This window comes from Vombatus ursinus, unplaced genomic scaffold (genome assembly GCF_900497805.2).
Source record: "Vombatus ursinus unplaced genomic scaffold, bare-nosed wombat genome assembly UNPS02014822.1, whole genome shotgun sequence".
NCBI classification, from domain to species: Eukaryota; Metazoa; Chordata; class Mammalia; order Diprotodontia; family Vombatidae; genus Vombatus; species Vombatus ursinus.
Genome location: NW_020954600.1, coordinates 652078 through 668347, shown reverse-complemented (window position 1 = coordinate 668347; position 16270 = coordinate 652078). Strand labels below are relative to the sequence as shown.

Sequence of the window (16270 nt, the reverse complement as noted above, 5' to 3'; positions counted from 1 at the left end):
TTTTAAACAGTGACACTGGCTGGAAGGCCCCCAGCACCAGTCTGGCCTCTGTGGCCACGGGCAGGGTCTGTACCTCTAGGCTGGTGGTGGCATTAGGACAAAGGCTATGGGCAGGATTTCACCACAGTGTTGAAGGCAGGCCCAATGCTACTCGCAGACATGTGGGTCTACTTTACTGACCTTGGAGCGTGCTCTTCAGACTCCCTGACTGTGTCACATCTCAGTTGGGGGGATGGGATTGGGGGATTTGTGAGCTTCACTGAGGTCCAGGGAAGAAGCGGGAGAGTGTGGGGTTCGTCTTGGGAAGAGAACAGGCCAGGAGGCTGTGTGGGCAGTTCTCTGAGAGGAGCTACAAGCGTGTGGTCTGTGACAGCAATACTGCGGGGCTCTGGAGCACCCCTGGGGCAGGCCACACAGCAACGCTTCTGCTCATGTCCTACAGGAGCAAGGCTCTGCCTTCTCGTCACGTTCCTCTGTAGGGAGAAGGGCAGACACTGGGGAAAGTGGGGGGAGTTTCCCATCCCAACAGCATCAGAAAACAAAGATGACACAGATTCTTCTCAAACAGTTTAATAGCAAATAAACAAAGGAAGGTACCACACTTGGCAGATACAAAATGACTTTTTGTCCGTGTGTCTGTGCAATTAAAACAGGTTTAGGTTCCCCATTGGGACAAAAGGAAAAACACACAAAGGAAGGAAATTTCCTTTTTTAACACATACTCGTTTGTTCCAAACTTATAACAATCTTTTCATCTTTAAACCCACTACACAAACTCTGCGACCAGGCCAGAAAAGCGACCAGGGCTCTTCTTGCTGCTGCTGCTTTTTTTTTTATTCTTTTTTAATTTTTTTTTAACGATTAAAGTAAAATCCATAATTTTCTACAGAGTACAACACAATTTCACACAAAAGAGACGGTTTCTTTTGCAAATCAAAACAGGGAAAAGAAAGGAAAAGCTTGAACAAGGTTAAGGGGAAAGCATCTCTACAACTGAATCACGACTTCGAGTTGATTGAACCCCATTGCTGCTGCAGAACAGACTGTACGTTTGGTCATAGTGGCAATTTTTTTCTCTTCACATTGTGAAATCACTTTACATTGTTTTCTAGTAGAAAAGGCAAAAAACTGTACAAAACCCCTAGTGTTTAAATACAACGTTTGTACCAATAAAAAACTCACACAGGTTTGTCTCCAAAATGGAAAGTTTCTTTTTTTTTTTCTTTTTAAATTATTCACAAAAAGCAGCTGGAAATCAGAAAGGCAGCTGCCGTTCCCAGGGTCTCAAATCCATTAAAACCACCACAGAACAACTAAAACAATCAAAGAGAGGAAAGGAAAGGAAAATAACATCAACGTTTGGCATTTTGGTTTTATCCACAGGTTTCCCCAGAGCTCCTTTTGGAATCAAAAGCAAAACAGATTGGCAAAACATAGATTCTCTCTGGATAAAGGCGGGGAGGGGGCAGGGTCTCACTCGGGCCTTCTGCCTCCAAAGGCGCTCTGTGCAGTCAGACTGTGGTGCTCACAGCCCGAGGATCAGGGGCTTCTGGCCTTTTTCCATGCAAACCCCCTTCTTTTTGCCCACTTCTCCCCTTCCTGCTTACTACAGGGTAGCACTCTCCAAGATGCCAACCCTCAGAACTGGAATACTGCTGGGCCTTGCTCCTTCAGGCCTTTCCAGCGGCACTGAATGTTTCCTTCTAGGCCTTTCAGTATTTCTCCCCCAAAGTCCTGGAGAATCAGGACACTTTATCTCCCCATGGCCCCCAGAAGCCTCTGGCATGTCTGGATGCCATCCTTACACTCACTCCTTTATATAATTTCCATCTTCCACCAACTGGTCACTCTTCAATCCTTCTCTTTATCCTTCCAACTCTTAATGACCAGACCTCACTTCTACACAATTCAACTTTTTATTGAAATGGGTTGTCCAATGAATCCCAGGAGACTGGGGAAAGTGGCCCCTATGAAGGGCAGGCAGAACTGCTGCTGGCTCTTCCTCCGGGGAGAGGAGACAGGGAGTGCGGGAAGAGCCAGAGTAGCGCCCAAGGTCTGTAAACAGCAGGGAGACTGGTGTTGTGCTTGTCACCTAGGAAAAGAGCTGGTACTTGTGTCACCAGCAGGGTTACAGGCTCTTTCCAACAGAGAGACAAGAAATGGAACCTTTCCTTGGAGGCTAAATGGGGCTCCCTATCTCTCAAAGGATCAGGAAGTCAATGAAAGGCACAAACTTCCTAAGGAGGTCTCTGTGTGAGGGGATTTTTCAAAGAAATGTTGCTGTAAGTGTCCCACCCACAGCCACCTTCTGGATTCCCATCTCTTCTCCCCTTTCCATATATCCTTAGGTCTCCCCCTACACTCACATTTCTACCTGACCAGTGTGCAACCAGCCTCCCAGAAGCTCCCTCCCAGGCCTGGAGGCCAAATCAGGAGACAGTCCAAGTGCACAGGCAAGCAATCTTATGGGCAACCGAGGAGAAATTTGCCACATCAAAAATAAAAACAATCCAGAAAAAAAAAAATCAACCCCACAACAATTTGAAACAGCTTCTTTGAAACCCTTTAAATCAGTCAGTTTTTGCGCAAACTATAGAAAACAGAGAGGTGAAGGTGATATATACGAAGGTGTGAAGAAATCAGCAGGAAACATGCAAAACGTGGGTTTTCTGGGCATTGTCTGAGTTGGAAAGGAAAACCAAAGCATCACATTTTGCTGAGGAGATTGTAGAAACAAGCATGGGAGTTAATGAAACAGGACAACATCAATGTGGATCCAAAAGTTCACCGAAGATGGAGGTGGAGAACCATGGCGGGAAGGCCAGAAGGCTGCCTGCTATCAACACAGAAAAGGGAGTTCAAGTGTTTTCTGCAGTTAAGAACTCAAGGAAAAAAAAAATACATGCTGTCTCCTCAAGCCCCAGAAACTAGATCAGCAAAATGTGCTCAGGAGCCTCAAAGGTTTAGTGACGTCTTTTATTTCATTGTTTGCTTCAAAGTTTTGCTTTAAAACTAAGCACACAGAAAAACAAAGCCTAGAAACGGACTGGCTGTGTGTTCACAGAAATACAAACACCACACGGCATGTGCTAGTAGGGCTGCTCTGAAGACAATTACAAAGAATTGGAATCACAAAATCAAGTGGTTATCTTATGAAGTTCTAGAAAAATAGATTTTTTTATATTCAAATGCAAGTTTAAATATTTCCCCTTCAGCAGTCGTTCTAGCAAAACCAATTTGGCAGCACAAAAAAATTTAAAGAAAAACAAAGAAAGAAACAAACATAATAAAAAATACACATCAGCATCAAAGGTCAACACAAGGTCAAAGGTGAGAGTTCAAGCATCAGAGAAGCTGAAGAGACAAGGATTTGGACGATGTACTTGACGCCACATCGACATGCTTTAGGCACAACGATGAACAAACGGCAGGAATCTAGAAAAAAACAAACCAGAAAGAGGGAGACCCACTGAGTTACACAGAGCAATACGTCCAAACAAAGAGAGAGAAAACAGGGACACTCAATGTGTGTACAGCCCTGAAACAAGGAGGCCCTCTGGGGGAGGCAAGTGACAGGGAATTTTCGCACAAGCTAACGATGGACACAGGGGAAAGTCAAAGTACACGGAGGACACCAAGAAGACATCAGACTGCCAGGGGCAAAACAGAAACCAAGGCCTGGATTTCCTTTGACATTTCTCAGCAGACTCGACCAGACCCAATGCATGGGTCAAATCACCCACACCCCTTCCACCCCTGGCCGGACAGCGTCATGAGCCCCAGAAAAAAGCAGGAGGTGTCCTGGCGAGGATTGCCCTGACAGGTAGACGCTGGGAATGCTCACAAGCCCTCTTCCCAAAGTGCTCTGTTTGGGAAATCCAAGCTCTCAGCTTCCTTTTGGGTCTGGCCCAGTCTTAGGGAGGTTGGAGGTCTGGCTGCTTTCAAGACAAACTCACTTCCATGATGTAACTGAGAAACAGATTACAGCAGACGACACAATGGGAGTGAAAGGACCACTTAAGACTTAACTGCGAGTTCTGGCTTGGCCCTGGGCCAAGCCTTTCCGCCAACACGGAGCAGCTTTTCCATAAAACCCATTTCTGGCCCAAGGAGAGAGCTGTGCTCCAGGCTGGTTAACAGCAAAGCCTGACTAGGGGACAAAGAAGGGCCAAGGGGACAGCTCAGAGAGCTGCAGGCCTCGGCCTCCAGCTGCCTCACACCCTGACCTTCCTTCTTCAAGGGAGCGGAGCCCTTTGACACAGGCATGCAACTGGACACAGATCCCAACACTGAAAGGGGGATTGTATCCGCCTTTGGGGTGTCTCAGATCATGAGAGGCTGGCCCCATGAGGCTGGGTGCTGGTGAAACACTGGGGGAGAAGGGCAAATGAGCCCTTGTGGCAAGGCGGCTTTGGGTAACTCATTGTAGGGTGGTGGCAAAGGAGGGAAGCAGAGAGGGAAGTTGTGATAAGTGCAGTGCTCTGTGGAGCACAGGTTTCTCCTCTACCAAGTCACAGCATCAATCCTCTCCCCCTCTGGCGGGCTAGTCAGGCTGCAAATGGGCCACTGAAAATCAGTAGTTTCAATAATACACAGCATCCTGTGTGTGTAAAACAATCACATTCTGGATTCTACAAAATCCTGGCCTTTTCCAGAGATATAATTTAGTTAATAAATATTCTCCACCCTGGAGCTGTATAAAACTTCTATAAAAATAGAAATGACATTCTCAGTTCCAGCAGGTAGGGATTCAGAACAGTGCCTCCCAACCTCGCATTTTTTTCTCTTTTTATTATTTTTTTCTTTATTTAAAAAAAAAAAAAATCCCACCATGAACCTGGAAGCCTTTGGAACAGTTTTCTCCTCTGAAAACCAGGACACATTTCTCCCAGTGCACAGAATTCAAGTTTACATGGTTCAGCCTAAGAGGTGTACATTACGTGTTTCCCTAGAGGACACAGACCCACATTACTACTTGGAGAAGGTAGCAGGTATTCACCCATTAATGACTTTTCACCAGCCATCCCTACAGCCAGTATGGAACAGAGAAGGCCCCCACCTGACTTCCTACTGCTGGTGGATGCTATGGTTCAAGGCTAGTACTTCTGAAGGTTAAGAATCCAGAGTCCCAGTCCCAAGAGCGGGCCAACACTCACTCCGAATGGTAACACAAGTGCCCCTGCAAGGCATGCATTCTGAAGAGCGTTTCCTTTCTCAGGCTCAGCTAACCACCTCACCTTGTGGAGAAGAGGCAGAGCCTGGGGCTGCTCATGGTTACAGGCCCAGGAAGGGAATGACATGGGGTGAGAGGCAGCTAAGATGCTAACTTGCACGGGGTCAGCACAAAGGACATGAAATGGACAAGATAAAAATTGAGGTAAATGAAATGAATACTATGTAGAGTGTGTAAACGTTCTGCCACCAATGAAGGTGGGGTGTTGATGGTTTAAGCAAGGACCCACAACGGCTCCTCAGAAATGTCCAAGAGCTGGGTCTGACTGCCACCAACATCCATGGAAAGACTATGGAAAATCTGACCCTGTGTAAATGCAGACTTCTCATTCTTCTTAAATACTAAGTACTGGCTCTGGTCAGAAGCAGGACACTAGGCTGCAGGGACCAGCTGTCTGCCCTGGTGCACTGGGAAGGGGACACCAAACAATTAGGGCCAATGATTTACTCTGGCCAGGTTAGATAAGGTGCTCCTGGCCGGTTGCCCTTTGAGCTAGAAACTGGCCTCAGTGAACACTTAGGATAAGACAGAAGGACATTCTCTTTTTCCAAAAATTCAGTGGACAGAATTATGAAAATATCAGGTGGCTGGCCCACTTTAAACTAGCCCCTTCCTTACTGAAGCTCATGTAAAATCGGCTATGGACACTTTTTAGTGTGTTAAAAAGGAGGGACCATAGAATGGCTGTTTTTTAAGTCTAGTCCTATCCAGCAAGGGCACAAGGGATCCAGATCTATTTCAATGGATCCAAATGCGATGAAAGCTGCTAAGTGATAACATCTGTTTCTCTAGTGCATATTTCTAGCTAAGTTAGCAGGTGCTTTATTCCCAGAATCTTGCTAGCTCCTTTTTCAAAGAGAGGCAAAAAGACAAGGTCCTAAATATGGATGGCAAGAATCTCTGAAGCTGTTTTTTGTTTTTGTTTTGTTTTTCCTCTAAGCAGCTGAAAAGAATCGTCCTACAGACAGCCCCTGAGAGGAGGAGCTCTGGGACCCTTGGTGTCTGTCTCATCACCCCACCCTCCAGAGTCAGTGCTATTTTCCCTGCCTCTCCAGACTTGTCCCCAGGGCAATCTGTCCGTGCTCTCTGGAGCTCCTTCCCCTCCTCCCTCCCACCCCAAGGCGGTCTGGTGTTGGTCCTTCTCAACACACACTGTTTACAAACACAGCAAACTTTAAATAAAGAAAAAAAAAATCTCCGCGATATGGCACCTAAACTCCAAAGTAAAACACTGGAAACCAAACAAAGCACAAACTCGTCCTCCGCACGAAGCTGAACTCCCACAGGAGGCGGCAGCCGAGTCTTCAGGGCAAGAGGTGCCAGCGAGAGTGGCGGGGTCAGGGTCCAGGGCTGCCAACACGCAGCCTTTGGGCTTCGAATCACTAAGGGCGGGCGCTCCTTCCCCCACTTACCAGAAGACCCTCTCACTCCAGTCCCAGAGGGGAGAATGCTCAGTAGGGCTTGCTGTCATTCTTGGAGCGTTTGAGCTGCACTTTCAGTCGTTTCATGCCAATCTGAAAGCCGTTCATTGATTGGATAGCAGCCTGCGCTGAAACAGGATTGTCATAGCTCACAAACCCTGTGGACGAGAGAGCACACCACCGTGAGGGGGTGAAGAAGAGGCAGGCAAGTTGTGACCCCAATACCTTCCCCCACCCCCACCCACGTCACCCTGTGGCTGTTGCAAGGCCTGTACCTTTAGAAGCTGCGATGAGAACCTGGGCACTGACAGCTCACTGCACCAAGTAACCCCTGGCCAGATCCCTCACCTCCAATGCCAGAGAAACAGAAGTCAACATACCAAAACACTTGCTCAGGTTTGTCTGCTTGTCGATGAAAACCTTGGCAGAAACAACATTTCCAAAAGGCATGAACATCTGCAGCAGGTCCTGATCTCCAAACTCCTGGGGCAGGTGGTAGATGAACAGGTTGGCTCCCTCTGGACCTTCAAAATACCCACTGATTAAACAGCTAGGCCAGAGCAGCCGCCCATCCCAGCAAACAGTCTGTACAACTTGGAGTCACCAGAGCCCTGCGCTCCGGTGGGCCATCTATTCACCAAAGGAGGGTTTTCCCTTTACTAAGGAAGGGTCTTTGTCTCCTAGCTCTGTTGTCTCTTCCACCCCATTACTTACTCTCTGATGAACGCTGCATAGAGTAAGTAACTCGACTAGATGCTGCTAGATCTCTAAGGTACTGGCAATGATGGGTGAGTCAGTCGGCTACCTAAAAGGTCAGTGTGGACTGCTTAGGCAAGAGACAAAAGACTGCCGGCACGCAGTTCTTCAGGACAATGGAATATAGTCCAGGCTTTCACTTTACTTATAAAACCTCTAGAGCGTGACATAAACCACCTGTAAGTAATTGTGAAAAAGTTTCAACTTTTTAAAGAACCTGGAGTTTGAGAAGGAGAGCAAAAAGACTATGACTAGTATCACAGGAATTGCTGATGCAGGCAGGCTCCAGGGGCTCCCATTCACAAAAACACTTTGCTTCACACTGCCTGAAATTTGAGGAGGTTAAGACAGGTGTGGGTCAATGAGTATTCCCCTTTAGAAGACAAATCAGAGACCTGCGGAGCTATCAACTAGTTACACAGTTAACGACTGTTTTCCTTCCAATGTGTCCCACTTTCCTAACCATTTAAGAAAAAATGTGTTCTTGTTGCTGTTGTTGTTATACACTATATTTTAATTTATGCGAGTTAAAATAAATATAAAATAATTACTGTTTCCAGAATGCATATGTGACCTAAGAACTGGAGAGAGGCTTGGGCAGAATGCCTCCAGCCTTTTACCCATTTGCAGATTAGCCACTAGTCAGTCACCTTTAAGGGTACAAAGAGCCTATCTAACTGAGCAGATGAATTCAGGGAAAGACGAATGAGTGGGGAGGACTGTCAACGCAAGCTTGTGATTGATGTGGGGGTTGGGGAGAGACACTCCAGCAGGGTAGGAACAGGGAAGAGGACAGCACACACTGTCCCCAGAGATTAGGTCCTCTTATGTTGGTATATTTAATGCTTTTGTTTATTAACAAGATGAGTCAATATCACAAAGAGGCATTCATTCGTTCATTCTGGCAGATGTATATATGTAATAACTTGAGCAGCCAGGCATACCTACTTGAAGCTACACTGAACTGGGACTTATAAATGCGGGCAGAGGAGGATGGTAGTTTGGGACCATCATAAACCTTAGGGAATAAGCATGTCTCAGAAGGGCACTGCTGGAGAGAGCCTTAGGAAGAATTAAGGCACAGGACAGTAAGAGATGCTTAACTTTTGCACGTAGATTTCCAATATATGGTGTGTTGGAGGCATCTAATAAATATCTGACTGTCTGAAAGGAGAGAAGGGTATAGAAAGGAAACGGAAAGATTAAAAAAAATTTTTTTTGGCCTCTTTTACAATTTTGCCCAAGGCTGGCCCTTCACTCAAGAAAGGGGAAAAATACCTTTCCTTCAATTCCATTCTGGCACTAAGAAATCAAGCTAGTACTACAGTAGTACAAGAGTGAAGCTTACTATGGGTTAAACTAGAACCCTATGATCTCCTATGAGCTGGCTTGGGAACCTAACCTAAGATTGTTGCCATAAGATGTGCTTCAGGTTGTAAACAACTGATTTACAGATGAATACTGGGGACACAACCTGCTTATTAATAAGTGGATCCTGCCTATGCAGCTGGAAAAATGGGCAAACCCAGTGTCAAGTGCTTCCCTTACTGCTGGTGCTTTGAAATGCTTGCCTCTTTCATAATTATAATGTTTAAACAATGCCAACTCTCAATGGGTTACAAAAACACAGTCCAATGTGAACACGCAATGCTAGAAAAAGTCCTTGTTTCCCCAGGCAATGTCTAAGTGACAGCCGGCTTACTCTTAGGATGAGCCTCCGAAACTCAATAAAACTTACACTGAAGTTCCATTTCTTTACTTCATCAATCCTTCCTCAAATTACCAGACCAATTCACTCCCTTGCTCTTTTCCTAACTCATTACATCCTGGTTTGTCTACTCTGTTAATGAAATCGAATTCGTTTTGAAAAATTTAAATCTGAGGTAGAGAACCTGCAAGGTGACACAGTTAAAAGGAATACCCAAGGGGCAACTAGGTGGCGCAGTGGATAGAGCACTGGCCCTGAAGTCAGGAGGACCTGAGTTCAAATCCGGCCTCAGATCAAACACTGGACACTTACTAGCTGTGTGACCCTGGGCAAGTCACTTAACCCCAATTGCCTTTAAAAAAAAAAAAAGGAATACACAGCCATAAATAACACTGTAGAAATAACTTTCTAATAAGAGTGGACTTCTAAGATTTTCATCTGGTTTTAGACAAGGCCACAGATTGTACCTGTTTCTTCATCTGAGAAGTGAGCCAATTTCAGGAGGTTCAGCATTAAAGATCAAAATGTCAGAAATAAGATGAATTCTGATTTGTTCAGGGATCAAGAATATTGCACAAGCGTATCACTGTCATCCCTGAAGACTAAGGGGGGGCTGGCTAGTGTGCACAGAGCTTAAGGTTCCACGACAAGGCTGCACGTTGGCCACCACAATGATCCTCGTCCCCTCCTCCCGACAGCTCATCATGGCATGGAGGAAACTCTAGTTCCTTAAGGCTGTGCCAGCTCAGGACAAACTCCCAGAGGCCCTACCAAGCTTCACCTGAAGTTTTAGCAATAGACCACATGTCTACTATCTCCAGACTAGCCTAGCTACAGGGAAAGAATCATTCTAAGAAAAGTGACCACCAGGTGATGAGTCTTTCTAATAAAGCATCACTCAAACAACGTGTGGAATAGCAGCTTCGATCAGCAGAGGGAGATGCCATGCCAAGGAAACCCCAGACCTCAGCAGTATGATACCATGCCAAGTTCTGGACATTCGTTGTACTCTGCCTCCTCTTCCCCACCCCGCCACCTCCACTCCCCATCATTAGCCCTAAAATCTCGGGGTTAAGCCTACCTTCCTTCTGACTTCCGGCAGCACCGATGTTCTGTTGTGTCAACAGGTTCTGGTTGTAAAGTGTTGGGAGTGCGGCGGCAGCATACTGCTGGATTCCAGAGTAGGCCTGTGTGAGTGCCTCCATAGTACTTCCAGTGCCATTAGAAAGACCACCACTGCCCAGGCCGCCATTTAAGGCAGCCATCCCTGGATGCGGGAAAACAACAGCGCTATTAGGGAAAAAGCATTCCACTGGTTTCCCAAGGAAAGTGTTCATCATTCTTCTTTGAAACCTGGCTAAGTTATGAAATGGACAGCCCCTTTAAGGACTAACTCCCATGTATACAGGACTATACAGGTAAATGTTTAACCACTGGCTCTCTGGGGGCACAAAGATGTGTGAAAAGCATCATACTTTTATGCCTACTCTGCATTATCGATATTTCCTTTATGACTTTTTTTTTAGTATTCCATTTTCCCCAGTTACATGTAAAAAAACAATTTTTAACATTCATTTTTAAACTTCTGAGTTCCAAATTCCCTCCCTTCCTCCTTCCCCACCCCCTCACCGAAAGGGCAAACAATTCAGTATACATGGGCAGTCATGCAGAAGACATCCACAATAGTCACTTCATGACTTTCTTAAGTTTCCACCAGCCCCTATTGTGGAACTCCTGTCTGTCTCTTACCTGCTAAGGAGCCAACGTTGAGGCCGGCAGTCGCTCCAGCCAGGGTCTGCAGGGCTCCGAGGGAAGCCATTGGATTAACAGAGTTGCTGCTACTGGAGCTTGGTGAGGACCCTGCTATTAAAAATGAAAGACTTAAACACAGGCCCATCCACATCCCATCCACAGTCAGAAAGCATTCTATTTGCAAAGGCAAGTCCAGTTACATAGTTTTGTCATCTTTTCCACAGTGGTTAGGAAAAGAAAAAGGAGGAAACACAAAATGAAATGGGAACTCAAATCAGAAAAGCCTTGGAAACAACTTGTTATTAGCCTACCTTTAAAAATAGGATATTAAACAAATGAAAACTCTGAAGTTTCATCTCATACATGGATTAGAAAAGATAACAAAAGACAACAACAACAAATGTCCTTTGACAGACATGGGATGACAAGTAATGGAGCCCAAATTAACCTGGGAGGTTAGGGGCAAAGTTAGGATCAGACCCTCAGAGAGAATTGCTTCTCCCCCCGCCCCGTGGTCAGCCTTACCTGAACTGGTGAGGACACTGAGAGGACTGCTAGATGTCGTGAGAGCATTGGTACCACTTGGTGTGTTCTGAGCTGCACTAGCAGCTGCCGCCAAAGCAGCCAAATTCTGTAACTGCATTGCATTTAGTCCTGCAAAATTGAAAGCAACATTTCAGACAAAAGACTGATCCCATCGATGCAAACAAAATTGACAGAATGGTAGCCTTAACAATCGAAAATGTCAGCTTCATCTTAAGGTTCCAAAGACTTTAGCTATGCTTAACGTTTTAAAGAAGGATTTTCTGTGTTTTCTCCTCATATCACATTTTGAATCCAACAAGACATAATCTCAGCTCAAGAATTAGCTACAGGAATAGGAAATATTTAAGGTATATATCAGGAAAGAAGGACCAGTTACCGTTGGTAGGTAGCTTGGGAGCATCTATGAAATAAAAACTGAGGGCCCCTTTACAGAGTTCCTGCTCTTCGGGAAGAAAGATACATGAACAGAAAATATAAGAGAACTAGATCTAGAAGGTTAATTCAGAATGAAAGGGTTTTCCCTTCCCTATTTCCTCAAAGGTCTATTTTACCCCCTTTTAGGATTATGTTTAGTTTTGCTGGGTAAGTTACTTTTGAGAACATAGCATATACAATGGATTGATACAAACTAAAAAGAATCATGGACAGAAGACCAAAAGGAAAACATTTTAAAATTAAATTTATTTTTTTAATCAGTCAAAAATCATCATTCTCTACCTCTCCCACCTCCTTCATCCCCCAATAGAGGAAAGAAAAGTCCCTCATAATTAAATGTGGTAAAACAAATCTCCACATTTGCCGCGTCCCAAAAAAGATCTCATTTTGCTCTGTGTTCTTCCCTTCTCTCTTGAGGTGGGTAGCATGGTTCATCATTACTCCTTTGGGATCATGTATGATTTTTGTTTTGTTTTGTTTCCTTTTTTGCTTTTTGATGAGGCAGTCAGGGTCGAATGACTTGCCCAAGGTCACACAGCTAGTAAGTGTTAAGTGTCTGAGGCAGGATTTGAGCTCAGGTCCTCCTGACTCCAAGGCCGGAGCTCTATCCACTGCTCCACTTAGCAGTCCCTCATGTATGGTCTTTAAGCTAGTCAGAGTCCCCAGGTCTTTCACTGTGCATTGTCTTTACAATACTGTTGCCACCATATAAAAGGTTCTCCTGGTTCTGTCCACTTTACTCTGCACGAGTTCATGTAAGTTTTTCCAGGTTTCTCTGAAACCATCCCTTTCATTTCTTAAAGCACAACAATATTTCAGCACAGGTGTAGACCATAATTTGTTCAGTCATTCCTTAACTGCTGGGTATCCCCTCAGTTTCTAATTCTTTGCCAGTACAAAAAGAGCTGCTATAAATATTTTTGTAAACACTTCAAAGTGTCTTTAGCTGAGGGCTAGTGCTCCACTAAACTCGCACTCACACTTCCGTCCTCTTGTTTCTCTACTAAAGGAAATCTATTTCTGTAGCCAAATGTGTGTTTGGCCTCTTTTGATCAGTTTAGATGAGAGGGGAAGCTCCAGTGTCAGTCACCCCCCTGCCCCTGACCACCTCCTTCATAGAGACTTCTACATGTACACCCCAATCATGTGAGATGATTTTCCATAACATGCTTCTCCCTTTCACCCCTGGCGTATTTTGCTTCCCCTCCTTTTCCATTCTTCTTTTAAGATCATCAAGACAAAACAGAACTACACCCAAGCCTCCTGTCCAACTGGACACCATCTATGATTCCCAACAGTAGGCTTCTGTGGGGACACATGCATGATTTCCCCATATTAGAATGTAAGCAACTTAGCCTTTAGTGTTTAGTCCCTTGTGAGTACTTGTGTTTACGTTGTTATATTTCTCTTTAACTCGTGTTTAAACTTCAAAGGGTTGTTATGAGGATCAAATGAGATATTTGTAAAAAGCACTTAGCACAGTGCCTGGCACATAGGAGGAACTATATAAAAATACTTACTGCCTTCCTCCTTCCTTCCCCCTATTTCTTTAGTTTTGCTGGGTAAGTTATTATTGACTATAAGCCCATAGTCTTTGCCTTCTAGAATACCATTATTCTCTAAGCTCTCCATCCCTTTATAGTGATGAGTGCTAAACTGGATGGGATCCTGACTGTTGGCTCCTCAGTCCTTGAATCCTTTCTTTCTGGCTTCTTGCAGTGTTTTTTTTCTTTAATTTGAATGTTCTGAATTTTAGCTATAATACTGCAAGGAGTCTTCATTTTGGGATTTCTTTCAGGAGGTAACTGGTAGATTCTATTTCCACTTTGCCCTCTGCTTTTGAGAGATCAGGCAGTCGTCTCTTATGATTTCTTGAAATACTCTGTTTAGTCTCTTTTACGATCATGGTTCTAAGGTTGTCCAATGATTGTTTGACTTTTTTCTCCTTGATCTGTTTTCCAGGTCAGTTGTTTTTCTCTTAGATGCCTTACATTTTCTTTTTTTTTTTTTCTTCTTTAGTCTTCTGACTTTGTTTTAATATTTCTAGTCTTAGTCATTAAGCTTCTCTTTGGTCCATTTTAATTTTCAAGGAATTATTTATTCCCTTTATGATTTTTTTCCCCATAATTTTCATTCCTTTGAAAAGAATATTTTCAAACTTTTTCTATTTCTTTCAGAATTTTAGTTGAATTTGTACCCAAGCTTTCTTTGTGTATTTGCTTGTAGAGATTTTGGAGTCACTCTCTTCTTCTGGGTTTTGTCAGGCGTTTCTGTCAGCACAATAGCCTTTTTTTGTTTTGTTTTAGGTAATTGGGGTTAAGTGACTTGCACAGGGTCACACAGCTAGTAAGTGTCAAGTGTTTTGGTCTGAGGCTGGATTTGAACTCAGGTCCTTCTGACTTCAGGGTCAGTGCTCTATCCACTGTGCCAACTTGCCGCCCCCTAAATTAATCATAGGATTACTCTTTTTATTTCACTTTGCTTTTTGGTTAGGCAATGGAGTTAAGTGACTTACCCAGGGTCACATAGCTAGTAAGTGTTATGTGTCTGAGGCCAGGTTTGAACTCAGGTCTTCCTGTCTCCAAGGCTGAAGCTCTATCCACATGCCACCTAGCTGGCCCCACAATAGTCTTTTAATGGTCAGATTGTGTTTGCTCATTCTTCTAACCTCCTTCTTGACTGCAGACTTTATGCTTAGTCCAGCCTCTGGAGGAAATGTATAGGCTTGTCCTGCTGCTGCTTTCTTGGAGTACTGAGTGTTGTGCTATTTTAGGATCACAAGAACACATCAGGCTGGGGATCTATAAGCCTTCATTATTCCCAAAGTGGTCTGAAAAGTCTCATCATGACATCACTGGTCTAAGCCCTGGAGTTTCAGTAGAGCACTGCTGGGCTCCACTTCTGTCAGCCTGCTGGAAAGCTCTGCAGGCTTCCACTTGGGCTGGAGTTCAGAACTGGGGCTCCAAGCCACACTTGCTGAATGTTCTCCTTGCTTGGCGCACAGAGCCATCCTCACCCTGCACCCTACACAAGTTTAGGCAAACTTTATGCAGGGTCAGGCACTTTATTTCTCCTTGCACTGTGCTCTTGGCCAGACTCAGTCCCCAGTGTCCACAGGTATCTGTTTCCATATGCCTGCCTGGGCTGGAAGGTTTTCTAGATATGGGAGGACAGGAAGAGGGTAGGAGGGAAGAGATATACTTCATCCTGCTCATCTGTCATCTTGGCTCCCAGGAAAATATAAATCTGATGGGAACATACCAAAGGAAGAATCTGATTTTGGTGGATAAATAAGAAGTAACACAGTAGAATGAGAGCTAGGAAGCAAAAATGGGCAAGCTAACATAATTCTCTGGCTCAAAACATAACCTGGGGATTTTTAACTTGGAAAAAACAAAGTTGGATAGCCTTCTTCAACTATTTAATGGGCTGCCATGTGGTGGGTGGGTCATATTTCTTCTGTCTGATTTCAAAGGGCAAAACCTGCATGATGGGATGGAGATTGTAAGGAGTCCAATTTAGTTGTGATGTCAGGAAAAACTCCCCAACCAAGAGAGAGATTCAAAAGCAGGGTGATCTACCCAGAGAGGCGGCAGCTCCCTCACCTAGGAGGTTGCCAAGCAAAGACTGCACAGCCACAAGTCAGACAATTTACAGGGGGAGACTTTTCAGTTATAGGTTGGAATGGATGATCATCACTGAAGTCCCTTCAAACTCTGAAGATGCTGTGGATCATTTGGAAGAAGAAATTATTTTTGACTATTATCCCATGAAATAAAGAAAATGAACATTTATCTGCCACGACAGCTCCCTAAAGGCCCTCCTCTGATACTTTGCCCACTGGATGGGACAGTGCCACAGGCAATGCTAGCCTTTGGGGAGTTATCTCAGGGAGAATGTGGTATTATTTTTGTATTATTAAATGGTGAAGACCTTTGGATTCCTGATTTTTTAAATTTTAAGGCACATTTCCTACAGAACTAAAAATTTCAAGGTTAAATTATTTTAAAAATACAACACACATAAGAGATAAAGACGACTAAAAACTTTCTCCCCTAGCCACAAAACATGAAAGGCTCCCCTATGACAACAGAATCACACAGGAAGATGGCTGGCCATGCAGGTTTCTGGGGAGTTATCCAGATGGGTTGGGAAAAGACATTTTGTTATAGAAATGAATAGTTTCTCTAAGATAGACCAAAGGAAAAACCTCAGGCATTTGGTATCAACTACTTTAATGCACTGATAAATTTATGAGGCTGAAATGATCATGAGATGATGGAATTAGAGCTGGAAGAGACTTTAGGGTCCATCATATCCAACCCCTTGACTTCACAGATGAGGAAACCTGAAGTGGAGAGAAGTTGGGTAACATGCCCAGGGTATAAGGCAGGATTTAACCTGGGTCTTCCGCCAGTG

At 44.4% G+C, this 16270-nt stretch overlaps 1 protein-coding gene across 6 annotated transcripts in view; it reads right to left on the bottom strand.

Moving 5' to 3' along the window:
• Window positions 1–554: 554 nt before the first annotated feature.
• The window catches only part of CELF1 (CUGBP Elav-like family member 1), a 112971-nt gene continuing 97255 nt past the window's right edge, over window positions 555–16270 (bottom strand). For 3 of the 6 annotated variants that reach the window (XM_027837854.1, XM_027837858.1, XM_027837856.1), the window contains exons 10-15: window positions 11396–11524; window positions 10868–10981; window positions 10200–10385; window positions 7035–7178; window positions 6646–6812; window positions 555–3435 (exon numbers count right to left, since the gene is read on the bottom strand). In XM_027837854.1, coding sequence (XP_027693655.1) covers window positions 6685–6812; window positions 7035–7178; window positions 10200–10385; window positions 10868–10981; window positions 11396–11524 — 701 coding nt within the window. In that variant the 3' untranslated portion in view covers window positions 555–3435; window positions 6646–6684. The remainder of the gene's footprint in view (window positions 3436–6645; window positions 6813–7034; window positions 7179–10199; window positions 10386–10867; window positions 10982–11395; window positions 11525–16270) is intronic. The other 3 variants (XM_027837855.1, XM_027837860.1, XM_027837857.1) reach the window with 1 other exon arrangement.